Genomic DNA, 27928 nt, shown 5'->3' with positions numbered 1-27928 from the left:
AATATTTACCATTTCGAAAGTGATACTAAAAAGTATTCCTAGTTATAAATTTCGAGATTCGCATACAAAATTGTGAAATAAACATGTGACAACAGAAAACAAACTTTATGCTCTCTCTATATTACAGCATGTTAATTAAGAAGTTTATTGAATTTATAATTTTATTGTGAAACACTATGAAGCAAATGATATGCTAATTAAAATACAGAAGTAAAAATAATTTATTACTTAATTCATAAACTTTACATAAAACCTGAAAAAAAGAATTAATTAAAAAATAACATAATTTAATAAACATTTCATAAAAATTCGTTTCGACTGCTTGGTAAAAATGAATGGTTTTTCTCCTCTTTGTAAACCATGTCTCCTAAATAAAGAAAAACATTTCTTTTAAAATCATAATCATGCTCTTAAAAAGCTTATAAAAATTATTTTAATAGATGTTTTAAACATGTGCTTATATAACACTTTTAATCATATTTCTTTATAATATCTTAATTAATTAAGAACAGCTTAAATTCTTTAAAAAATTGGATTACAGTGAACCGTCTCATTACGACAAGCTACCTCAGTCAATCACTTTTTAAATTTAACCAGCATTCCTCATAAAATAAGGATGCCCACTATCATTCATTTAAAAGATCAAAATTTTCAGGAATCACGTATAGCTAGCTTAGAGAAGGTTCATCGTACAAAAACAGCCAATATTCAAATATTTTCATAAATGAAGCCACCATAGTTATTAAATATAATATACAGTATACTTATATTCAGAATTCAGAACTTGAATAAATTTCTAGAACTGTTTTAGCATTCGAAAAATATTATATTTATTACCTTAAATTTCTAAAACAATATTACATATTCGTCCAAAGGAATCACTGGGACTCGGACATTTTCCCCCTAGCTTTCTTTTAGCACAGGATTCTGAATATGTTTTAAAGATTTAGGTAATGTTTGTCTTCCTTAAGGCGCTCACAAAACAAGTTACCCTAAATGTTTTGTCCGCATAGTGGTCATTTTCATCTTACTAACTGATTTGCTAGTGGATTTTGGGTGCGTGGCCTATCATTGATGAAACAATAATAGTGAACAGCTTCAAGAAAATTGGGGTTATCTAATGCTCTTGATGCCATATTCCCACTTATTTTTACTAATTTTATCTTCCGAAAATTAAGAGGGAAAAATTAAACGAATAATTTAATTTCCAAAGGACACAGTCACAGTAGGAATATAACAAAGGAAAAGTAATCAGGGATAAACTACTACTATCACAATATTATTTATTTAAAAGAAACCTCTATTTCAATAAGAATACACATAATTGCAATATCTAATAAGTTATCTCATTTCTTCTTTATAATTTGAACTTCTGTCATTCTCATTGTTGTTCTTGCAAATCCTTAGGCCTCAAATCATACATAAATAATTAGAGAAGGTTGTGGTCCGATGCTTGCTAGGGTGAACATTCAGCTGATATGGGAAAATTGCACAGTGAATGGCAGTTGGTATTTGCTTTCACTATCATAGATCATTGTTTGTATTAGGCTGACATAATATTCAACAGTTAGAAGAGAAAGATTCAACGGGGCCTTAAGTGTGCAAAAGTTTGCCTTTGTTAGTATGACGAAAACAATCATTATGTTGATAAATCCATTTTAAAATCTTGGGATATTCATTTTCTGAATGCATTAAAAGGGGGAAAATTATGTAAATATTTTTTTAATTTTCAGAATCTGGTTCTAAAGCTGGGTGGGGTGGAATATGCAACGCAATACGGTAATCCTGAAGATCATTGCTTGTGGCAGTACAAACTAAACGGTGATAACTTGCATGCTGTAGAAGAAGACACAAATTGCAGCTCCAGATGCATTAAATGCTTTGAGGTCTAGGGAGTAGCAGTGGGCAATACTAAGAGTGAAATTCAAGGTATAGGGAAGTAGGAATGAAAATTACTTTTATCAGATAACTTAAATGGTTATGTTACTAAGTGTTCTTATTGGAATGTAGGTTTCTTTTAAATAATAATACTATGATAGTTACCAGTAGTTCATTCATGAATATTTTTGATTGTTTATGATCTTATTGTAATCACATCCTTCAAAATTAAATTGATTGCTTAATTTCCCCCTTGATTTTCATACTATAATATTAGTAAAAAGGAATAAAAAAGTCTGCAAGTAAACATAACTCCTCTTTCTCCCTCTCTCTCTATATATATATAGGTATGTATCTTCGTGTGCAACTAAGCAAACCAAATGTGACTTTTTCTTCTTTAAAAAAATTGTGTAAATAAATAGAATTAAGTTCATTTCAAAGACTTATGACACATGAAATATACATGATCAAAATAAATTAGAAAATTAAGTTCAAATAAATTTTAAGCTAAATTACGTGTTGCAATGTAAGTTGCAATAATTCAGTTGTAATAATTAATACTAACAAAACCAAACATCATATTCCCATTCTGCAAAGTATAAAAATTCTTCTGCAAAACTGAAAAAATGACCAACACTTTCTTTGGCTTATTTGATAACTTTCAAATTCACTCCTTTGTTTGCATTTAGAATTTATAACTTTAATTTTCCACAGAAATTTGTTTTTGATTTTAAAAAATTTCACTGGCTTAATTTCATTCACTTCAGCATATATTAATAGATGCAGAAGGTTTTTGTACCTTACATAATTTTAAATCTTATGTAAACTAACGTAATTAATAACAAAATCAAAACATAGATCAGAAACAGCATAAAATTTAATTAATAATTACTACTAGTGTCACACAAAATGCTATGAAATTAATTAATAAAATAAGAATGAGATAAAATATATAGAATTAATATTCCACATGTGTGAAGTTTGGAAGTTTTACGTTAAATATTTTTTTTAATTAAGTATTTTTAAAAATGACCCCTTAAAGCATGGGACCTTGCGTAATTAGAACTTGCAAATCCACTTCACTAGTCTTTCATAACATTGCTTTAAGATATCAAAAATAATGCTACTGAAAGGCATGAATACTTACTTAAATTTGAAATTAATTTGGTTGACTTAATATTAAAAAAAATAAATCTTCATATATACGTCTAAAAATCAGACCTTATTAATTTTCTTTTATTTGAATGATATCTGAATTCTGCCTTAGTTTGGACTAGTAAATCATTGGGTAATTAAATGCCAAGCTATAAGAGAACTAACGTAGTTTACAAATGCACTGAATTTTATTTCCGGTATTAACTTTCAAAGAAAGTCAAGTTTTCTGCATATTTGCATCATTTGGATTGATAGAATATGGCAAAGCATGCAAAGGCTATCAGCCTAAAGGGAAGTATATATTCATGGGCGGTTTTGTAAGGAAAAGTAGCTTGCATTTCCATTTATTCATGTGTGTAGATATATATATATTTACATTGTTAATGCTAAAATCAATGCTTCATTAAAAATTCATTATTATTTTATTTTTAATACAACATACAGATACAGAATTGTTTTAAATTCCAATAAACAATAATAATTTATTTTTAAGAAAACTTATTTTATGATTTATATATTATATTACATGAATAAGAGAAACATTTGTCAAGAAATGTATTAAACTTGTATTAGCAGATTCATGCTTTCCTAGTAACAAGACTATCATACTTCAAAACTGTATTAAAACTGGGCAAAATAAAATCAACATAAATTCTACATTAAATGTTTAAAAACTTATAAGTATGCAATGGTAGTTATATATACAATATAATATATGTTGTCATTTATAAAATATTAATGAAATGATATTTTTGGAAATAATGCACAAAATTTTAGTTTTGTTTTATAATTAGTTTAACGAATTGTTAGAAAAATATTTTAGGTCATTTCCATTTTTCCCCTGTTGATATTAGTATATTAAAATATATGGAATAATTAAGTTGCATCTAGTTATTAAAACAAAACATTACGAAAAGTATGATACGGCATATTTTTAATCAATATAATTACTTCATTTTGGAATTATATTTTCGTAAGAAATTAATACCACTGAAAAGAATATTATTACACTAAAGGAATAAACGAGATTCTCGACCGCGTTGTTCAAGTTTTTGTAATTTTACTTCATAACACACTCGTACATAAACATATTAGACTGAATTATAAACCAGGTATAACTAATTAGATAATCCTAGAAAAAGAATAAACTAAACCTAGTAAGCAAAAAAATATATACATTACATTCAGAATTCTAAATGTTTATGTAAACGTTTCTCGCAAGGCCTGCCGGGAAAAAGATGTCAAACGTTCTTTGGTCAGACGATTGGAAAAGAACGCTAAAATGATTAGTTTTGTTTTCAACAGCCACATTACCATTTCAATTATATACCACAAACAGTGATTAAATTTTGGAATAATTAGTTTTAAATAATAATACGGGCAATTTAAGGCGTAATTTATCGGATGCACAATGACAAAATACTACTATTAGATCTGCATTTGGAATAAATATTTTGCATTCTTTCAACTCATTAGACATTACGAACACTGATATTAATTAATCGCAAAGCTTAAACGTTTAAATACTTACTCACTACATATAACAGTGCAAAGTGCATGAGAATAATTTGCATAAAATGAACAAAAAATATTTCAAGCAGTAATTGTAAACATTTTCTTACTTACCTGCGCCATGCAACCAACATGCATTGAGCCATGTTTTTTTCTGCAACTAGCTTTCAAACACTTTTTTCCTGATTGGCTAATTTCCAGTCAGTCACGTGATTCTTCTGCGCGGCTACTGAAACATTATCTGTAATGTTACAAGCAAATCAGCTGTTACCCCTACAGTTTGCTTTCAACCTTTTACCATTACAGGAAATTCTTCTGTAACTTTTTGATTTCTGTAACTTTACAAAACTTTTGCCTGTAAAGAGCGAACTTTTTTTTTTACAGTGTGCTTAATGAAATAACTCACTAATTCAGTGTATTTTCAAATACAGTAATTTAAAAAAAAGATATTAATTTATACTTCATCTTTTTATACATTTTTTTTTTAAGGTTTCTATGTATTTTGTGTTGTAAAAAAATACAAGCGCGTATTCAGAGACTTGAATGCTCGGCCGCTGCTGAGCCAAATATATGAGCGAATTCGTGCACTACATTTTAAATCAGAGTGACAGAAGGGGACTGGGAAAAAGAGAATAAGTTCAAAAGTTCTTATTCATTACAATTAAATTACAGAGGTAAGATTGAAATAATGCAAAATTACAAAATTAACAATCCAAAATTTAACCTAGGGTGTTTTTTTTTTTTTTTTTTTTTTTTTTTTTTTTAAAGCCTAAGAGGAACATCAGTCCCGAATGGGATGTGGGATGTCTCAAAACGGCGTTTTGCGTTGAATCACTATAAACGACGTACCAGTTTTCAAATTGTTGTCACTAAATATTATCGTCCTGTATTATATTTAAAAAAATTAAATAATGAAGAATCGGCATAAGTGTACGAATGTTTTTCGCATTGTGAAAAAACAGCAGTACCTAGAGCCATCCAGTTTTGAATAACGCAATCCTCCACCCGAACATAGGTACCCGGAAGCCCGAATTGTGAATGTCGAATTTGTTTTATTATCTATTTCATATTTTGTAAAACTTTAATGAACTTTTGATTAACAACTCAACGATTTCAAAGCGAGCAGTGGCAGCACTGCACGGAAAATATATTTTATCTCCAGCGCGAGAGACTGTCTATCGGAAATTCTAAGGGTATGGCATTTCTAAATATTTTGCGATTTTGCTGTTGAATCGAATTTTATGCGGTGTAAGCGCCAATAACATCCCTGCTAAAAATGCCCCGTAGAAACCCGTACAGCTCTATAGGTAGGCCAAATCCCCGTAAAAACCCATAGAAAGAAACCCGTACAGCTGAACGAGTATTCGTAGGCCAAATCCCCGTAAAAACCCATAAAAAGAAACCCGTGCTGTTGTACGGGCCCCGTATTGGCCCGTAGGCCAAATCCCCGTAAAAATCCATAAACAGAAACCCGTATAACTGTACGGGTACCCATAGGCCAAATACTCATAAAAACGTATCATATGATGCTTTATAAATAAACACACAAACACCTTAATAATAAAAAGACAAAAGAAAGCTTTCAGATTTCATATTACCCCCACCAAACCGGCGTTTTTTTCACCTACACACACATACACGTTTCTAGAGCTTTTGGACTAATGCTCCTTTGGGATAAAAGTATTTAAAAATAGCGTATCTTTAGAATTTTCGATAGGCAGTCTCGCGCTAATGATAAAAATATTTTATTCCCTACAGTGTTGCTACTGCTCTCTTTGAAATGTTTGACTTTTTAATAAAAAGGTTGTTTAAGTTTTACAAAATGTGAAACAGATAATAAAACAAATTCCTAATTCTAAATTCGGGCTTCCAGGTGCCGATGTTCAGATGCAGGACTACATTTCAAAATTGGATGGTTCTAGGTACCGTTGTTTTTTCACAATGCAAGAAACATACATAAATTTATGCAGATTCTTCATTATTTAATTTCTTAAAATATAATACAGGGCGATAATATCTGGTGGTAATAATTTTTCAAAAGTGAAACGGACATTTTTAGTGAACAGGCGCAAAATGCTGTTTCGAGACTAATAGCCCTTTTGGGCTAAAAAGGGCGTGTCTTTGGCTAAAAAGGTTTGTAAAGGACCTTTTAGTAAGAAAACATAATATTTATATGATGCTGTTGACAAGGCATCCTCATATTCATGGTTGTTATCTACCGGAAGGAATTTTACGGTACTCCTGCATAAGGGTCATAAGAACATTTACGGTACGTTTACATAAAGGCCATAAGAGTATTTACGATACGTTTGATAAAACTCATAATGATATTTACGCCAGTTGCCAAATGCTATTAAGATCAGGAGCCTCAACTTAAAAGTATCAGAATCACGAATCTTTACGAACGTTTGTGTTTGAATTTAATCCAGCACTTCTGATTAGGATGTCGTTACAATTTTGCAATCACAAATCATGACTGCTAACTGCATCAATAACATTGAGGTTTTTCTGGCTGATGAGTAAGATCCGGCCGTTTATTTGTGTTACTGACACTTAGTAAATATGAGAGGTCCTGTAGCTCAATTATAAAATAAATTATGATATCCAAGAAAAAAATAAATATGAAAAACATGTCAAATCACCAGGCCAGTTATGACAATTCTGCAACTTACCCTTGGAATTAATACCGGTAATGGAAGTCAAAAAGTTACAATGAAAAACTTACATAGTATACAAGCAATAAGTTTAAAATATCAAGTAGTAGCACAAGGTTCAAAATAATGTTTTCAATAGGAAGCTGTTCGGGCTGGTGATTAGTAATTATACAATGCAAAGAGTATTGTTAGGAGTTTATTAAAAATTTATTAGTGATATCAAATGATCGAAAAATCAAAGCGATATCAAATGATCCAGAAAGGAGCAATAATGAAATGAAACAATACTGGTGAGATTGGGGAGAGACAAAATGATGTTTAAGGAAATGAATTATTATTTAAGTTAATCAGCATACCTTGTAGTATAGTAAGTATACCTTACGTTATTACTACTAAGCTAACTTTTATTATTTGTGGAACGCACACACTGGACCGAGAGTGAAAATACTTCTGGTGATGTTGCTGCCTGTAAGTTTCTCCATTAATGAGAGGGTATGTCATGATGTCATAAGATTCAAAACGCCATTTCGCGCTGCTGTATTGTGTTGACTTTGCATTCTCCACGTCTACCGATTTATCTAGGACGCTTTCAAGTTACTCCAGTTCAAGTTCAAAGTTACGTATTTTTCTTTGTAAATTGCAACATACTATGTCTATATGTTTTTTATTTTACAGAAGAAGGAAATTAGGGAGAAAGTCGGTGACATGACGAGCCGACAAAGTGAACTAAAACTAATGTAATACAAATTATCGAGAGTTACTGATTACCAGCTTCATTCGTGAATTTTTTACGACGCAACAGCATACACGATAAAATATCACGTGCTCTGACGTCATATCTGAATATTTTTCGATTAGTTTTAGTTCTCATTTGCAGTCACGGCAGGCTGCAGTCAGGCGGTGAAAAGAGATCGGGATCGGAAAAAAGAGAGTCTTTTTACGGTCGATCGACATGAATTCGAGCTCGGAAGCAAAACAGCGGGAATCTCAAATGGGTGACGCAGTTTTGGATGCGCTTTCCAAGTTCGATCGCTGCGCTAAAACGAAAAATGAAAAGATCCACCGCAAATTGCTTTGGGACTGGACCAACAATGAAAATGACGACTCGTACCCGGCCCCGCGTCCTAAGAAAACTCAAATAATTTCTGCCAGCTGTCTTGGATTATGGTGCAAAGATGATGATGTTGAATTCGTAGATGTAAAATTAAACGTTCCGATTCATGAATCTCCGAAAAAAAATTCGGGAAATGGTGTTTGCACTTCCGAAACTTCCTCAAATGTTAGTTTGCTCGCGTCTAGAACGAAAGAGTTTCTGCTACAGGCATGTTCAGTTCCAAAGAAAACAGGCTTAGATGATGAATCATCCAAAAGAAACCGTGATAGAAATACTTACACAAATTCTCAAGGAAGATCATTAAGTGTGTCTTCTCTTTTGAGGAAAGGAGATAGATCAAAAGTAGATTACAAATATCCTGTGCACAGGTATCATAGGAATATCCATCGCGATCAAAGTCTGCTGCAAAAAACATATTTCAGCAATAAATCTAGCAGTGCAAACGAACAAAAAATAAAATATGTTAATGTACAAAGAGAAACGCATGTTAATGTACAAAAACAAAAACCAGTTATAAAAGAAAATGTTAAAAGAGAAAATCCTTTTGCAAACAGGATTTCAAATGCTACAACTTCTTCGAAGTCTGCAAAGAATTCAACAGTAAGCATCCAATTATCATCCTCTAATGGAGAGGCCTTTATTTCAAAGGCTACAGCTTCTACGAAGTCTTCAAAGAATTTAACAGTAAGCATCGAATTATCATCTTCTAATGGAGAGGATTTTGCTGAGTTCATGGCTGATATGAAAGCTTTGAAAAATATTCGCAAGCAATATCCGAAGTTAAGAGATTTAATCCCTGAACCCAACACGGAAAGAAGGAATGTCAAATACAGTTTGGAGGGAGTAAAATGTTTGCTGAAGTGAGTTCCGTTTTGTATTTTTTAATGGCATTTTATTTATCTTAAATTAACATTTTGCATGTGAAGTACAATTTTATTGAATTTATTTTAATTTAGAAAATGCTAATTCAGAAGTCAAACAACAAAAATCAGCGTTAATTTACAAAATTTTCACAGGACTAGTTTCGATGGTTTTACCGAACCATCATCTTCAGCTGCAAAACCGCAAATGAACAAGATGGGAAATAATTGGGATAATAGATGGGATAATAAATAGATGGGATAATAAATAGATTGGGATAATAAATAGATGGGAACAAGATGGGAAATCTTGTTCATTTGCGGTTTTGCAGCTGAAGATGATGGTTCGGTAAAACCATCGAAACTAGTCCTGTGAAAATTTTGTAAATTAACGCTGATTTTTGTTGTTTGACTTCTGAATTAGTATTTATTCGGCGTGTTATTGTGTCTTAATTAGGAAATGCTATTTAAAATTTATGCAAATGTTTCAAATAGCCTGTTTTATTTGTTGATTTTTGAACTATGTTAATTATATTTTTCAAAGGTTCGTATGTTTTTCAAAAGTTCATTGATATGTTTGTACGTTAATTTGTTTGTATATTTCATATGTAGATTAGTTGATCCCAGTATGTTTCGAGTTTTATGGGGAAATATTACTATTTTCATTCACATTTACGACTGACTGTAGATTTTTTTACCTTTAAGTTCTATTTATGAATCTAATTTTTTTACCATCTTCCCATTGAATGCTTAAAGACATTTTCAGACTTTAGACATTTTCTATAAAATTTTTCGTCGAATTATTATTATTATTATTGCGTTCTTTATTTACAAACCAGAATTTGTTCTGCTATCAAATGACTTTAGAGATTTCGAATTTAGTCTTAAATGTTTAACAAGATAGTTCAAAATTTTAAAAGTGACTCGTGTTTTTGTTTGCATTTGTGTTGTTTAAATCTCTTGTGTTATGGGCCATTCTGAAAGATATAGATTCTTAGATCCATAATTTGTTTCTTGCTCTGCTTTTTCAATCACTACTTTCACATATTTTCGAAAGAGAGTTGTGTTATCTTCGTTACTAATGCATTGTTAAATAAAACAATTCTTACTATCCTGCCAGTTTAATAAACTCTTTATATGTAATGCGCAGATCCTCAAGAAGTGCATGGGCCCCAGAATAAAGTATATGATGTGGACACTACGTCTTCCTTCTATGGCCTATAGAATTATACACATCTTTTGCTGCACTTCATTTAAACTTATGTCCTCGAATTTTCGATAGAGATGTATTTCTAATTTAATCACCTAAAGTTCTCGCAATCATGCTACAAGAGAAAAAGTTAAAACACCAAATACTGTAAAACAGTTAAAAAAACTATTTTTAGAATTAAAATGAAGTCTCTAGGAAAAAAAAAAACAAGCAATTCGGCCAGCAAGCAGCAAGACAAAATTTTCGGTGCACAAAATTGAAAGTTTAACTGCCAGTCTCTCACTGGGAGGAAAAGACACCGATATTGGTGCTACAACTGACGTAATTCACTGTTCTACTAGGGGTTTAAATTTAAACGAATGGCGACCTTGTTAGGCTTAACAGCACTTTTAAATTGTTCATGGTTCTACAACTATTGCATGTAGATTAATTAAAGCCATAAAAATCTTAATCGGAACATAAGAACAATATAATCCAACAACTTTTAAAGCAAAAAATGCACACTTTACCAACGTATAAGAATAAAAAAACAGTTCATTGAGCCGTGTAACAGAGTGGCAATACATATATATATATATATATATATATACACGTTTGGTGTGGTGAATTGCAAAGAAAAAGTGAATTACATTTTGGAGTTATGTGGGATACGTACGTACGTACAGACATCACCAAAAAATTCTCTTCTGAATCCATTTTAAATCCATTTAATAATCTGTTAATCTGTTTTGGAAGAAATAGTTCGCTATTCTCTTCGTATGTACAGATGTCACGCAAAAACATCGTTTAAATGGATTCGGTAGCTATCAACATGGATATTTTATTGAAATATAATACCCGAAATTTTTAGCGATTGGAACATTTCCTTTACTACGTGCAAAGTAAAAAAAAAAGTTCCAAAAGTATAATTAAAGAGTATTCTTATAGTCAAAGAGTATAGCAAAAGATAAACTTTATGCGCTCATATGTGTTTGAAAGTAGTAATATTTATTGTGAACTTATACATGTCCTCTATAAATAAAGCAAACATTAATTTTCATTTTACTACAGCTGCATGTAGCATGTTTGCTAATTTTAGGTCATTCAATATTGAGTCTTTATAGTTGCTTAGTAAATATACTCGATCAATATGAAATAAAGTAAATTTATTTCTAGTTTAACACTGTTGAAGTTATCAACAATAATATAACATTCATAGAAGGATTCGAATTAACAAATATTGAATTCGATTTAAGTATTATAAGGAATTATAGTATTCTCCTCATTTGTGCCCATGTGGCGTAGTGGTTAGCATATTGAATTCTCATATCGAAGGATACGAGGCTCTGTTTGTTCCCAATGATGACACAGTTGATTTTTCTCGTTCTTCACTCCATGAGGGACCAAGTCGCTTCGGAACCCTGAATGCTGTTAAGTTCAACAGAGTTAGATCCCAGGTAAACGGCCCGACCCAACGATTGATTTTCGTTTTTTCCCCCATGTGTAACGTTTTAACTCCATAAAAGCAACCTGCCTTAGGCATATAGGCCGGATGTACTCAAATAACGTAATAATTTTTACGTTTCTCATTCTGAGAAACCTACGTCAATAATACAACTACTTGTATTAATCAGCATAAAAAGTGACTTATAAGGAAGCGTGTAATTTATTGTTACGGATTTTGTATTTTTTAGCTATTTTTAGTAGAATTAATTAAAATTGTTTTATATCCCCGTGCAATAATCAGCACGAGACTTATTTGAAGAGAAAGCTACGGAAAAATTAAAATACAGGAACACAAGCATTCAACATTATAAATAAATAGATATCTCGTAATTGTTCATGTTGTTGTTCATAACTTCATTTGAGAACTTATTTCAACTCTGCATTACAACAGGTGCTTTCTGTAGCGGGATCGGTCACACAACACAAGTGGTTTGGGAATGCTTCGCTGCCCGTGGGATTGGAAATTTAGTTTTTATAAAAAATCGTGGAGATAGGTAGAAAGTTGTTGCGGTTTTATCTATGAATTGCACGGAAGAATTGGTTGTCAGAGCCTCAATAAGTTTGGACTTCTACTTCCACCTAAATTTTGAGGAAGAGCACCCCAGGACTGTGGTCTGAGGGTCGCCTACCCCTGCCCCTATTCCCTTCCACCAATTCACATGAGCGGACTTTTTGGCTCGCCGTATATTTAGACTGCCGCCATGCAGCAAAGAACGCTACACATTTACAAACATCCAAGACTTCTTCTGAATTCGAACCCGGGACCTAACCATTCCCCTAACCATTATACCGTTGGAGTGACATAAGTAGAAGGTATGTGGTATAAAATATAAGGTATGTGAAAGGCATACATACGTTCAACATCTGTCAGGATGACAATCTTTAACTTAACGACCTAAATGTTGCTTGTGATTATAATGCAACTGAAGTTATCAAAATTCCTCTATATTCTTTGGCTTTAAATTCTGTCGAGCATCAGGAGTGAGTTGGAAAAAAGAATAAAGAAACATAATATTTCTTTGAAAGCTCCACTAAAAGCAATTATTATTATGGAGGAATGGGATAAGGTGGAGCATTCTTACTCGAAAATGTTGGTTGAATGAGTGCCAGAGCAGTGAAAAGTATCATTTTAGTAAAAGGTTTTCCAACGAAATATTAAATATCCTTTTTTTTTCATTTTGAACTGTTTAAAAGCATTTTGAATAACTCTTCCGAAAACAAGAAGGCCTTAAAAAAAGAGGATCAGTAGTACATATGAAAGAAAAATGAAGTTATTTTATTGGTATTTATAGCAACTGGTATTCTCAGATAAAACACTAGTGTCCGAAAAAAAATGTGCGTATGTATATATGTAGAGATAAATACCAAAATTTTTTAATTATTTTTTATTTTAACTATAAATATTTAATATTAATTTATATTAAAAATATTTAAATTTTCTAGTATTTTTAAAGATAAGCTCTTCATCGAGGTATTGTACTGTAAAACGAAGTTGTCAGTTATAATTTTTCACTGTTATTATTTCATAGTAGCTGCAAACAGGCGAGTTCCATATTAAAGTATTTGATCTATAAGCAGTCTCTTTTTCAGACAGATTTAGTGAAACAGAGTTTCAGTTTACTGTCGTTCAGCGAAATAAAACTCTTTCATAATTTCAAACGTTCTTTTGCTTCAGCTCGATAGCAACTAACAGCTCACAGCTGCTGCTTATTCAGTAAAATAAATCTAATAAAGTAACTTCTTATTAATGGCTTAAGCCTCTAATGAAACCCAGGCCCTTCGATACCATATACTATAAGCAAATAATTAATAAATGTCAAAACTTCATTAAGGGAAATAAATTAAAGCTTTTCGTCTATTTTTGAAGGAAAAACTTAATTACAACTAAAATTATTACTTTGCCAGTTTTTTGTTCTCAAAATCTTCAGTAACACTGTAGAGATCTAGTCCATTGCGCCTACCTTCTGTATTGTCCACTATGTAGACCATATGGAAGGTTTATTTAATGCAAAATATACATTTGTAGTTTTATTATTATTATTATTATTATTGTGGTTCTTAAAGAAGTTCTTATACTTCTTAAGTAATTTTTATTTCTCCCAACAAATAACACTTTCAGCAATTGAGAGGAAAGTTCGCACTGATATTACAGTATCTGCAGCTTTGTTCTGGAATCGTATTTTAGAGTAAACTGCAAAAATTTAAAAGGACTGCCGTTCCACGTTCTTGTGTCGATTTTCAAAACAATAATGTAAATAAAACTCTGAAATACTTCTTTCTTAACGAGGAAGTCTTCCTTATGAATGCCACCATGATAATAATTTAGTTGATATTCGTAATTTCCATTCAAACGTTTCGACGAAACAAAAAAGGTTTAACAATTAATTACATGTAGCTATTGAAATCACATGGTCATTTCTTTGAATATTCCATCCAGAGTAAAAACAATTTTCTTCTGAATTTAATTCCCTATGGCCATTTAGAATCTCATTCTTCACCTTCCGACGATCTCACCTGACTAACATCTATAAAATAACGTTTCATGCAAAAAAAATGACACCCTTAAAAATGTGGCGTCCGCGGCCCTTTCGTCTCCTTCTAGCTGTGCCACTTCTTCTTATTAGAAAAGGGTCTCGTTTTACATGTTTTTGCACGATCTAAATTGCATAAGCGAGATACTACTATCTCTGTGCCCAAGATCACATCAGTACACAAGTTATCAGCTTCGAAAGTAATCGAAATGCAGAGACTGATACGGTGCTTGTTTCTTTCCATTCCCTACATAAAATAATTTTGTAGATTACGGTCGCGTTATCAAGCTGTTATTGCATAGATATCGGTAACAAGAAAACTAGTCGTTTCGGCAGCTATTTTTCATATCGCCAAATTGAAAAAAATAAGGTAATCCAATAATCTGAAAAATACTAAGCAGCATGTATGTAATCAACAACCCGTTGTATGAAATTCTTTTTCTACTGCAGAAAATTTAATTTGACTAAGTAAAATAAAATGGGAAATAAACATTTAGTATGCATACATTTTAGACCAATAAACAATTAAATTTGCTAGGCGATAAAGCGTTAATATTATGACGAAGGGATGAACATTCCTTTCAAATGCTAAGAAAAAAATATTTTGAGGAAATTGTTTCGTTCAGCGTTAAAAGAAATATATCATTTACGAATCCAATTTGTATCTTCTTTTCAATTATAAAATTAAAAATAGTTAATCATATACTTTAATCTAATTGGTTTAACCCACTTTTAATACACTCGAGTGTAAAATTAAGAGAATTTGTGAATTGTATCTAATTTTACGAAAAGTATTGAACAAAGGCGCTACAATTTGCCGCCGAAGAATTATGCAAGTATTCAGAGCCGAATACCTAAGAGTGTAATGAGGTGTCTGCGGTGCTATGATTGTGGAAGGGATATAAGCGCACGGAGAGTTTTCGGCGATTTGTATGCTCATACTCTTTCACGACATTCGCCGTGTTTCTCGCAAGAGTTCGGTAAATTTTATAAATTATCAGGTAAAATGAGCACCTATGAATGTATAGGTGACGCAGTGAGATGGCCTATTGGAGGCATGCCAATCATAGGCGTAGGTGGCTAGAGTACTCCAGGTAACATAGTGTTGTCTGCAATTTATGGAAACAGTTTCAGGACACTGAATCCATATCGAAAAGACCGGGATAAGGTCGACCAAAATCCGTAACGACGAATCAAGAACGTTATTTAGCCCTCCCAATGCGGAGACACAGGACTGCTACAGCTTCACAGCTGTCACGTTAAGCTCTATGCTGCACCTGAAACTCAAATTTCACGGTTTATAGTTAATCGAAGGCTTCTTGAGATACGGCTGTATGCCAGAAGACCCTCTGTTTGCGTTCCGCTCACTGCAGTACACAAGAGAGCGCGTTTAGCACAGTCAATATGCGCTTTGGACCAGACTTCAGTGGAACACCATGCTTTTTACAGATGAGTTGAGATTCAGCCTGGACACTGATTCTTGGCGGACCTGTATTTGCAGAGAGCGTGGAACACGATAATTTCTACCCCTCATCAGAGAAAAGATTCATTTCGACGGTGGTAACGACCATTACGAGGTGTAATGATCTGAGCAGGCACTATGTTGGACGGCCGCACACCCTTTTGGTGTTTGACAAAAGTTTTCTGTGTGCTATGAGGTATAAAGAGGGAGTTCTTATAGTCCTATGTTCGACTTTTCAGAGGCACTGTTGCACTGTTTCAGAGGCACATGTACGACTTTTCAGAGGCTTCCTGTTTAATGGACGACTATGCTCGTCTACATATGGCTCAAGTGGTCGTCGAGAACCATCCCGGAATTGAAAACGGCCTTGCTGCAAGAGTGGGATCGACTGTCACGGAAGCTCCTCAGCGAACAGCTGTGTGGCTTCACATACGAATTTCGATGTGTCAAGGGAATATATTAATTTATTTGTAATAGCAGGCTGAGAATAGGAATAGTTGTAATTTAGCATTCTTTCATCTGGAACAGTGGAGCCTATATTTTGTACGGTATCATCAATTTGTGAAACAGTACTTTCCGCAGGATCATGCTTTGAATTATTATGGGACAAATGTAGTAAAATATTATCTGAAACAGTAAATCTTTCTTCTTCAGTGGCTCCTTGTTATTTGTTTTCCCTGAAAATTCTCGTATATTAAAAGGGTGGATGTCAAATGAAGTGTTGCATCAAGAACTTGTGAAGTAGCAGTGGATTTGACTTCTTAGTGACTTCCGCACTCCCTCAGTTTCCTGCTGTTTCTTATCCTTAGCCATTTAACATCATGCTGTGACAATGATTTTCATTCTTCCAACTTCGTTTCCTTATATTTATTTCTCTTTTGTGTACCCACAGCTGCTTAGACATTTTTAAATTAGAACTAAACGAAATATTATTTTTATATGTTGCCTGCACAAGAATAAAACTGTGATAAAATACTGTTAATATTTAAACTAATTATTATTTTTAGAGTGAATGCAAGCATGTTAGGAAGTATCATTCTCTTGAATACCCTCGTATTCCATATTCCTATGTTTTGCCTAATCAAACATTTAACAGGGAATAATAAAAATCTAAGAATTCGTTGCATATGGAATTAATTATTAAAATTTTACTATAAAACTCAAGCAATATATTAAAAAGTACTAAGCGAAATATTCTACAAGTACATAAAAGCTTAACACTACAAACCACTACACTATACACATACGAAAGTACAAAATTGCCTGCAGAAAAAAACAAAAATTTAACCTGACAAAACTGGCAAGTTTTATCCAAGCTCGTTCGTCACGTGTCTGTTAGTGAAATGCTCGGAATGCGGCAGCTAAATAATATTATTATTTGCATTCTTACTTGTTTTCACAAACACATATCGCGAAAACTGTAGTGACTAGCATTTTGTGCCCCACTTCGAAGTAGGTACTGTGCGGGTGCATTTGTTGCATCAACTTAGTTATGGAATTACACAGAAATGTTTATTATGTTGACGACACTGATCTCTTTTAATCCCTTATGATTTTTTATTAGGGAGGGTTTTCCACGAATACTGTTTGTAATACCTCCATGCTCTTCTAATTGCCGGCCGTAACCTTCAAACTGTGGCTTCATCCGTCAGCCAATGCATATGAAGCGAGATAAATTGCCGCATCATTCTGAAAATCATTCTGAAAAACGTTTGCACTATGTCAAGGTGTTTGCCCAGTTGAAATCCCCATCCACGCTGACAGACGAGAACATAGTGATGCGCTTGCAGACCGCCTGTTCTCCCTTACAGCGGCTTAAAAATGAAAGGAATGTATTTTGGAAGTCTGTAGTGACGGCAATGAAACATGGGTCCATTACTTCAATGCCAAACACCAGGCTTAAATCCCACTTGGAAGACACGCAATTTGTGGATATCGATGCCATCAGTGTTAGGAGTGAATTCACAGACATTTGGAAAAACTCCTTTGAAAGTAGTATGATTTTTTCCCCAGTGGTGGCACTAGCCATTATAGGCATTGGCCACTACTAAGGCCGGAAGCTGTGGCTACTTTTTAATGGAGGCACTTAATAGCTGGGCCACTGTTGCTTCATGGGAAGGGAGAGACAAATTTACATATATGCCTTCTCTGGGATTCGTACCCGGGCCCTTCGGTACGGCAGTCAGGGTCACTAACCACTTTCTCGTACTGCCGGCTAAAAAGCATGAAAATACTTCCAGAACATTAACAAAATTATATTGACTCTTGAGGGGAATTCGTTGAAGGGTGACATCTTCAATTCTTTTATTCTCAATAAAAGTTTTAGTAAAACAAAAAATCCAATTTTTTGGTCATATTTGAACCACCTTATATGCATTTGCTTATTTATGTATTATTTTATGGACCTGTACCACTTGGAAATCGTGATCGAACTGATTACGTTCTTAAAGAATTACTCTCGCAGCTGTCAATTTAATTATTTTTATTAATTATTATGAACACTGAAGCTGTAGTTTTTCGATGCGATAATTTCGATTGTTTTGTTACTGGTTTTATTCTTTGACAGATTATATTTCCGCGAACAGACTGATGATATTTCCACGGGATAGTAAAGGCACATTGGGACGACACAAACAGCACAAAGTTTAATAATGACAAAAAAGATGAAAGAAAATATTTTATCAAATTTACCTGTTAAGTTTTCCTGTTATTTTTAAATAAGAGAAGCCGTATAAAAATTTAGGCATACTTAGATTTGAACTATATTTCTCTGAACTTTTGTCTTTCCACACTTTATCAAAAAATTTCTCACATTCTCCATGACACTACTACTGTGTATCATAATTTACCAAAGCCTTTGTTTCCTTGATGCTTAATCTAGATTTCTCTTTTGACCGTACTTTGTTCTTAACAGAAAATTTTCATTCAAGTACTACGTTTCCATGATTTCGGGAAAAAAAATTCATTGTAAAACAAAATCATATAAAATCTAAGCCAGGAAAATTCTGATCTCATTTATAAATATAAGAGTTTTCTCTTTATTCTAGATATTAAACTGCGTTATAATTTTTATAATTCTTTTAATACTGTAAGTATAAATAATCGAATTATCAAATTTCACAGCTCCATTTGTGATAGGTCGCTGAAGAAAGGTGCTGATGTGTTCCAAGAGCTCAAAGGTGGTGCTCCAAGAACTGGAATTGTTTGTCATTTTATCGGAGAATATTATAACAACAGCAAGAAATGAGTACGGACTAGTGGAATAGTGCTGTGCCGATCAAATGGATACCAATAAAAATCACATAAGACACTGCTTTCCGTTTGTGTTTGATAAGAGCAGTTCTGCAGCTTTGGGCTGCTGCAATATTAGTCTGTCTGTGGATTTGTGTAACGACTGGCATTATTACTTTGAAGCTATGTCAACATTCGTTTTTAGTATCTGTGCAGTATGTAATAAAGTATTTAGCATCTATGTATCTATATAATGTATGCATATGTAGCATCTTAATAAACTCCTCATGCGTTCCTTGTAAGGCTCAGGGGATTTTTCACTAAATAGTTGCGGCATTCGGACAATACCTGATTAGTCTATGTAAGCCCCCCGGGTGTCCGGACCCACTTTCACCTGCATTATTAGTCAAGTGTATCAAAAGCACATATCGTTGCTACGAAAATTGGAGGACGGTGACAGAAGCTTTCAAGATCAACCACGGTCTGGCCATCCATCTGCATTTTCTAAAGAAAATCTGAGCTAAGACATAACAGTTAGTTCAAATTCAGTTGTAGAGGAATTAGTGGAAACCTTCCAGGTACACAGAACAACAGTGGAAAGAAGTCTTGCAGCAATGGCTTTCACCACAAATTTTGGTCACTGGCTTCCACATTATCCGAGTGCAACTTATCGAGTCATGACGTTTTACCTTGTCGCCAAGAGTTTATGATCCAACATGATAACGCTAAGCCACATACTGATGTGTTGATACGTCAGAAATTACTAGACTTTGGTTGAAAGGTTTTACCTTATTCTCCGTATTTGCCTGTCATATCCCCCACAGGCTTCCCCTTTTCTTGCGCTTTGCAAAACTCCTTCATTGGGAAAACCTTTGGTGATGTGGAGGCTGTGAAAAGTTCTTAAACTCGAAACCTCAGGAGTTTAATGGGGTGAGATTCATTGTCAACCGGAAAGATAATAAGAGGTCATTGATCATGATAGTGATTAAATATAGTCCTTAGTGAGTTCCAGTTTGTATTGCCTGCGCTTCGATATGCACAACAAAAACGACTAGAACACGTATGCAAAAGTTGCTTTACGAGGATTTCGTCACTAATACTGGAATAATATTTTTTTCTATGTTGTAAATTTCAAATTATTCATGTTTCACAAAAGCTGACATAAAATTCACAGAAAAATGTTTCTAAATTTTTGGATCTCACTTTCATCTTTAATAAATGTTTTGTATTATTATACACACATTTTACTTGTTTTATTATTATCCAGTGGGCCTGTTTCTTTTAGTATCCATTACAGGAGAAAATTCTTTTCTTTGATGTTTTATTTCTTTTTGTTACTTTTATTTTTATAGTAACTTTTCACTCTTTTTTGCCAGCTTCAAAATATTTTATTTAAACATGTGTATGCGTACTTTTAAACATACTGGCATTGCTTGAAATAATCATGCTTATAATCAAATAACCTAACATAAATTTTATTCTTTTCAGTTTCTTATTCTCTGGATCATGCAACTTTCTCAGTTGGAAACTAGCCTTAGAAATGTACGCTATTTCTCAATTCTTTGAGGTAGTTGGACTTCAAAGCAAGTGCCATGCTTTTTTCCTTCAAAACCCAGCTACTTCGGAAAATGCTCGAGAAATCATCCAGTACGCCAACTACTTTGGAATCAAGAAAGAGCTCTTAATGTCAGAAACATTTCTTCAAGAAGACGATGTATTTTCTTCATCGCCATCCAATATCTACACAAGATCATGTACAATCACTGCTTCCACATATTTGGAACCGTATGAGTTTCCAATACCTCTAACCAATGCAGGACCTAAATCATTGGATAGCATATTTTCGGGTGATATGAAAAATGATCTTGAATTTGAATCATTCCAAGGATCCTTTCGGATCACTGGCATACAAATCAAATTAGAGCCGGATGGTAAAGAAATAGGTAAGAAATTGAAAATCTTCTGTGACGTCTCGAATGAGTTCGAAAATATCTTCTTTGAAGAAACTAGAGAGAAGTCTCTAGATTCCTTAATCGTAATACATTTTCGCAACAATTTATTGGTAAAGCCTGATCAGAAAGCTATGATCAGTGTTGTTATCGATGATTTGAAACCTGCTCTCTGTTGGGCAGTCGAGGAAGATGCTTTGAGGTACCAGTCATATCAAGGAGGCTTCCGACTGACAATAAGAAGCAATCAGAAACTTAGAGGTTCTAAACGAAAGAGATTTTTCATAGAAAAAATATTTTATACAATTAGAAAAGAGGTTAATTAGATTCTTGCAAGTTTAATTTAAAATACCATTAAAAGTCTGATTTAAAATGATTTATTTTTTCACTTTTACTAAACAGTTGGTCGGAACTTATCTGCCGTTTCTTGAATGATTGAAGTGTTTTATCATGAATTGCTCAATATTCATTTTTATATCTGAAATGTTAAAATTTTCGACTTTCTTACCACGTTATGTTGCATTATCGCAGTGCAAAGCCATCCTTGCTCTTTGAAAGTCTTTCTAGATCCGGAAACTGTTTGCAATGTTACACCAAATCATAGAAAAAGGTAAATACAATAGCAGCCGACAGATTTATCTCCCTCATACAGAAATGAGAGATTCATCTCAAAAGATTTTTGTTAAAGAGCTTGAATATTTTTATTCGAAAATTTATAGACTAAAAGTATGATTTTAATTTAATATTATAATTCTGAAAATGCACCATTGCTTGAATAGCAATAGCAAAAATGTTTCACTACATTATTTTTATATGTTCAATGTAAGTTATGATAAATTATTTAGTGACCTAAATCGGTAGATTGACTGATGGAATTGCCCTTCATCTTTATCAACATCTTCATTAATAAGCTGTTGACAAATTATGAACATTTTGAACATTATTTAATGTAATTTGAAGCAAATGCTTTTAAGATTTTTAAAGATAATTTATTTCAACTGTTTTGTAAAATATTTCTTCTAGGACGGAACGTGAATATGAAACAGTTTTTCTTAAAGTACTCGAGGAAGGCACCTTTTCTCCGTAAGAAGGTAGCCTGAAATGTTCTGTGCTATGATCGCCAGTAATGTAATGAAATTTTTTTCTACCTGAGTGTCGAGCAGCAAAAGCATTGTTTTGGCTTTGTATATATATAAAGTAAATATGAGCCAGTTTTGTTTTGGAAAGCTCTCTATTAAAGCATCCCCTCCGTTAGGCAAACAACCTAATATTATCAATTAATCTTATCTCTTTTATAAAGTAAGAAATAAATATATAAGTAAGTTTCGTAAGAAATAAATATATAAGTAAGTTTCGTAAGAAATAAACATAAAGGATATCATAGTGTTATAACACTATGCAACTATAGTTGCAGTATTTCTCAGAAATCTGCTTATATTTAGGTTTGTGATTTAGAACTTCATGGTTACCGTTTTCGACATTTATATACTCATTAAATGCGTTATATATGCATTTTCCTATATATGAAAAAGTTATCCTTTGAAGGAAGATACTTTATCTGATTATATTGTCTGCAGTTTTATCTCGGCTGTTGCACTACTTTTCAGAATGTTTAATGGGTCTAAAAAATTGTCGTTGAATAGTTCCTGCTATGATGGTTTTCTAAAGGTCTGTGCCCATGCTTGCGATGATCTCACAGTCTTGTCTATATATAAGCCCTGAACCAACTGAGAAGCTATTTGGAGCCAACAACCAGATTCAGATGATTTCTTCTTAATTAATAATCTTGTTTGATATGTCTTTGAGTAATGCATATGATCATAAAGACGCTGTGTAGTTAGACTTTTTTTTTCTGATTTAATATGGTGAAAATGTCGCATGCATTTAATAGATATCGTGTTCCGAAATTTGGATGATGATTATAGATCGGTATTTTCCGAGGTTATTTTTTTAGTATGAGTTAGGTGTGCAGCTCGTATGAAAAAAGACGGTTTCAGACAAAAGATGCTCCTGTTTGTTATAAAAACAAAAGGAGCAAGAATCAAATTCTGTAAATAAAAGTTGGATATCTTCCCACACTTTTTCATCAGTAAGTGTCTATGACAGCGATTCTCAACCGGTGGTACGTAAGAGAAACATAGATGGTATGTAAAGAAACAAAGTATTTTTAACTATTAAATTAAAAAATTACGTGAAGAAAAAGAACACTTGATAGAAATTTCTTAACAGAAGATTTAAAAAATAACACCCTTTTTAATATTTGGCTGAACAAAATAATAATAATAACAATAATAATAATAAATAAATAAATAAATAAATAAACATTTAAAGGCATTTCAAATAAAGCTATTAAATTTTTATTGTCTTTTTGCACAAACTAATTGTATTTGTGTGGACAAGGATTTTCTTCCATGTTATATTTGAAAAATAGATACAGAATAAAATTAAAAGTGGATCCTAATTTACGGTTAAAATGAAATGAAATAAGACCAGACATAAAGAAATTGATCTCTCCTAAACAGTCCCAAATTTCCCACTAAATTTTAGAATTAAAGTATTACAGCTTAAATTTTGATATTTAAAATGATAACGAATTTTTAATCTAATATTTTTATGTGTGCATATTTAATACAAATAGCCAATAGGTTGCGCAATCGGCAAAATGTATTTTTTGTAATATTTCTATTAAAGAACCGAAAAATAATCATTGAAAAATGCAGTGGTGGTACTAGAAGCTTTCAATTTTTTGTTTAGATGGTGAGCGTTAGTCAAACCGTTGAGAACCGCTGATCTGTGGCAATTACCAGCAACCTCATCTCTTCGACTGAGACTGAAAACGATCCTCTTGTTTAGTTATAGCAATTCTGCCAATCAGCTATAAATTTAGAATCAATGAGTAAAATATTTTAAATCTCATTGGGATTTCTGATGAGCACAGTGATAATGAGTTTTTTTTTTTCCTAAACTTCTTTATTTTTCTCTCATTGAGCAGTAGTCAAGAACTTACATGAGATATTTAGAAATTTACTATGAAACAGACTGCTAAATGATGAGGCCTAGTTTTTAGGCTGATGTACACCTTAGACGATACCGAAGTAAGTTTGACTCATCTGTGACAGATGGTAGATTATCATTTATTTACATTTTTCGACTTAACAGTATTTTCAGCTTACGAGGGAGAGTTCACGTCCTTTATAAGCCAAACTTAAGTGGAGAAGCACTATTGGATAATTACAATTTATTCCTTAATCAGGTTAATTAGAAAATCGTTTATGAAGACATCCATCCTATATTAGGCAAATTGCTGTAATGCGCTTTGCCGCAATTAAGTAATCCTGCCTTGTTTATTTTGAAATCCAGTTCATCGATGATCGACGGCAGAAAATTGTTTCCTTGATATGGTTTTGATACTAGACGAACGGATTAATTATGTGGATATTTTCGAGTTTTTACTCGTGTGTAACGTAAATATATGAAATATGTGTCTGTAAGTCCTCGTCGAAGGCATCCATTCTTTTCAGAGATAAACAGTTCTCGTGTGCTTTACTTCAGATACTGTTTAAAATATCTTTTTGAATAGTTGAAGTGTTGTTCTGCTCATCGACTGACAAAGTGCTACAGTGCAGACAATTAGATTGTAATGCAGTTGTTGGCTGCTCTTCCTTCTTAATTGTTTTCTTGAAGGAAATACCTTTGCAAATATTAGGCCTTGTGACTTGTACTTTTTTAGCTGTTTTTGTAAATGTTTTCTCATGTAGAAGCTCACGAATAGCTCTGCCACGAAGATTTACGAGCTATGATACTTTCCTGGACTGCGTATAATGGACAATTTACCAGAGTTTGTATCATTAATAATCTATAGGGCATAAATAACCTGTGGTTAAGTAGTTAAGAGTGATGAATACTGGGAGTACGAACTCGGCTCGATACAAGGAAAACGGGCAGGCTGCATGGTTTGTTTTCGTGATTTTCGCTTGTGTAACCTGTTTTCCTTAGGAAGTATTCGTGAAGGCATTCCTCCCCTCATGCAGATAGCCCTCGTGCTCTCATAACCGTAACGTAACAATTAATAATCTATAGTTGAATTCCATTCCGATCTCTACAGCCCATCCGTAACCGAGCGAATAAGATCGCCGAATGCTGGTAATCCAATCCTATACCGGCAGATGGGCTAATTGTATGAGAGTTTTCGCGTTTTTTCCCCATATGCAATGTGGATACAAGCTAGCTTTCCTTGTTCCTTGAAAAGTCCTACACGAGGACATTCCCTTAGGCACATAATCAACGTGTGCTTCGCTTTAACCGAAACCGCGCTATTAAAATAGCAAAGCGCATGATGACGCCTATTATGAGGTATAATTCAATACGGAGGCAAAGAGAAAAGCTGCTGAATACCTCTATACTTTATACTACCCGCAAAGGGATATAATATGTCTTTATTCTTTTTGTTTTAGTTAGATTCGATTTAATTTGGAAAAAGTAGATGATATCTTACGTAGGTATGAATTTCGGTAACATTATATATGTAAGAATCAGATAACTGAAACTGATTTCCAAATAACGAACTTCAGAAAGATTTATGACGTGCATATTACTATCTTTGGGATAGGTTCGAAGTAACTAAACTGAAAAGAGATATGGTAGAGGCATAAAGATTGTTAGAAATTAAAGGTAGAATTTTATCTTGCGTATAATTCTGTTATTATATAATATAGTATACGACGCAGGCTTAGTCACATAAAAGATTTGTTTATTCGCTTCTGTTAAAAGTTTTTAACAATGGCCGAATGGCTAAGACTGCTCAATACTGCCAGATCGATCCCAAACAAACAGGCTGGTTGCATGGTTGGTTGTCAATATATATAGCGTGAACATGAATCACTTTTCCTTAGTAATTCCTCCACGAAAGCATCCTTCCCCTTAGATGGATAATTCCTTGTGTGCTTTGCCATATTTGAATAACCTAACCTAATTTGAAATTTTTAATTTCTTTCCATTATTCTAGCTAATCGCTGTATAAAATGCATGTTAAAGAGACAAATCTGTTAACTCATTACATGTATAAAATAAATGCTCTTATTGGTACCTTCTAATTATCCGCAACCCCACGAAAAGTGACCACTTCATTATTGACTGTTTGAAATAACGGAAAATGTTTGTTTAGTTAATTTTACGCCTAATAGGTACTGTTCTGTTCATAAGTAATAAGAAGCATTTTACAAGGAATTTAAAGAAGGGTAGGCAAAAACATTTTTATGGCCGATATTTACTTTTTGGCAGTTCTTCCAAACGTCAGTGCGTCTCTGCGGATAATCAGAAAATATCGAATTATGTATAGAAAAGTTATTTCTCAGTTTATGTAAAGCTTAAGTAATTTGGAATTTGCGTAAATTTTTGCACGGTCAAATAAATGATACTGTTCTGAAACAAAATTATGATCTTTCGAATCTGATTGATATTGTGAATAATTTTTAACAGGTTTACTCCAAAATTGGCATTCATAATGTTATATCACCCATCATTTTCCAGAAAGTGTTTTGCAGAAAAATATTTTTATTGAAGCTGAAGTTCTGATCATGAGATAATTAAAAAAGTACTGTTATAGTTAGCTCTATAATTTTAATAAAATATAGTACCCATATGACTTGAAAAGGGTGATTTTTTAAGATGTGGGTGATAATAAAACATAAAAGTCATATTTCGATTTAGCAATGCGAAATCTATAAACAACATTAAAAACAACTATAGCATTAAAAACAGATTTTTTTAATGCTTTTGGCTTTTAAATGTAGCAGGTTTTTTTAAATACTTCTTGATGGATTATACTTTGGTGTATGTAAGAAATACAAGTATGTACAAGAATTATATCTATCTTAAGTGATTAGTGTTCAAAATGAAATGCTCAATTTGATCCACTCAAAATTTTTAAATTTCCCTTTTTATTGCTAATTACTGCTTTTTATTACCAATTTTAGACGCTATTTAATAATTCTTACTTCCTTTGAAGTACCAAACAGTTCAAAAAATTCCATTCTCATGTTAAAGTTTATCCTGAAAAGCATTTAAAGAAAATTCTAACTTATTTAAAACAGAATTTTGCTTGAATGTAGAAATAGCATGTGTAATGTAATGTAATATATGAGTGTGCTTTAACCCTCCTGGCTGATAATAAGAGCTGTTAGTTATTTATTATAATACAATTTATTGTTATTATTTCATTGCCTATTTATATACTTTTGTGTAAAGTAACGGCCCAAATATGACAGTTTTATTCCTTGAAATGGCTAGCATAGTGTCCCTTGAATGACAATTAAAAGTACTTTCTTCATTTTTATTTTCAGCATTTCTCTTCCTTCAAAACTTTTTGAAAAATCTGAATCTGAAAAAACTCGAAGTAAACAGTTTATGTCAGCATCTGAAGTTCCACTTTTTGATTTTTTGAAAAACCCATAAGTAACGAGTATACCATGTCTATAATAATGCTAGTATTTATTGTAACATTCGTATGTGACGTCATCTTCTCTACGAGACTTTTCTTTTCTTTTCTCTCTCTCTTTTTTTTCGGAAAAAACCTTAAAAAATGTTTTATATTCGGGCCAATACTGTATTGTATTCATGTATAAATAATACTAATTAATTATTGTATGTTTCTGATTTGATTTTTTCTAATTATCTACTTATCTTGAAACCATTATTTAATCTACATCTTTATCTCATCTTGTAAATTTTGAAATAAATGTTTCAACAAAGAATTTTTATTCATAAAATGCGTTTGTATGTAATATGGGTTTGATTTTGCGTATCTTTCTGTTTTCAACATCTAAGACTCTCGTAAGAATACGTATACAAAGGAAATTAAAAATCCTAGTTTAAAAATGCAAATATTA

The 27928-nt window shown here is 32.6% G+C and overlaps 1 protein-coding gene and 1 long non-coding RNA gene across 2 annotated transcripts; one reads left to right on the top strand and one right to left on the bottom strand.

Moving 5' to 3' along the window:
* Nucleotides 1-203: 203 nt before the first annotated feature.
* Nucleotides 204-4796, bottom strand: LOC146995456 (uncharacterized). Its single transcript, XR_015043067.1, has 2 exons — nt 4660-4796; nt 204-367 (listed from the first exon to the last, which is right to left on the bottom strand). It is a non-coding gene; the product is annotated as an uncharacterized LOC146995456 (long non-coding RNA).
* Nucleotides 4797-8083: 3287 nt separating this feature from the next.
* LOC118181310 (uncharacterized) lies at nt 8084-27793 on the top strand. The gene is made up of 2 exons (XM_035350422.2): nt 8084-9173; nt 20581-27793. The coding sequence occupies exons 1-2, from the start codon at nt 8152-8154 to the stop codon at nt 21365-21367; spliced, it is 1809 nt and encodes a 602-aa protein (XP_035206313.2). The 5' UTR covers nt 8084-8151; the 3' UTR covers nt 21368-27793.
* The last annotated feature ends 135 nt before the right edge of the window (nt 27794-27928 follow it).

Source organism: Stegodyphus dumicola, chromosome 9 (assembly GCF_044657685.1).
Source record: "Stegodyphus dumicola isolate Sdum_Otavi_A_Nest chromosome 9, ASM4465768v1".
Lineage (NCBI taxonomy): Eukaryota > Metazoa > Arthropoda > Arachnida > Araneae > Eresidae > Stegodyphus > Stegodyphus dumicola.
The sequence above is the reverse complement of the archived record's forward strand: the minus strand, read 5'-3'. Positions and strand labels throughout refer to the sequence as shown.

Coding starts and splice junctions, on each gene's coding strand:
- LOC118181310 (XM_035350422.2), top strand. CDS start 8,152: ATGAATTCGAGCTCGGAAGCAAAACAGCGGGAATCTCAAATGGGTGAC. Junction 9,174..20,580: donor GGAGTAAAATGTTTGCTGAA/GTGAGTTCCGTT, acceptor TATTCTTTTCAG/TTTCTTATTCTCTGGATCAT.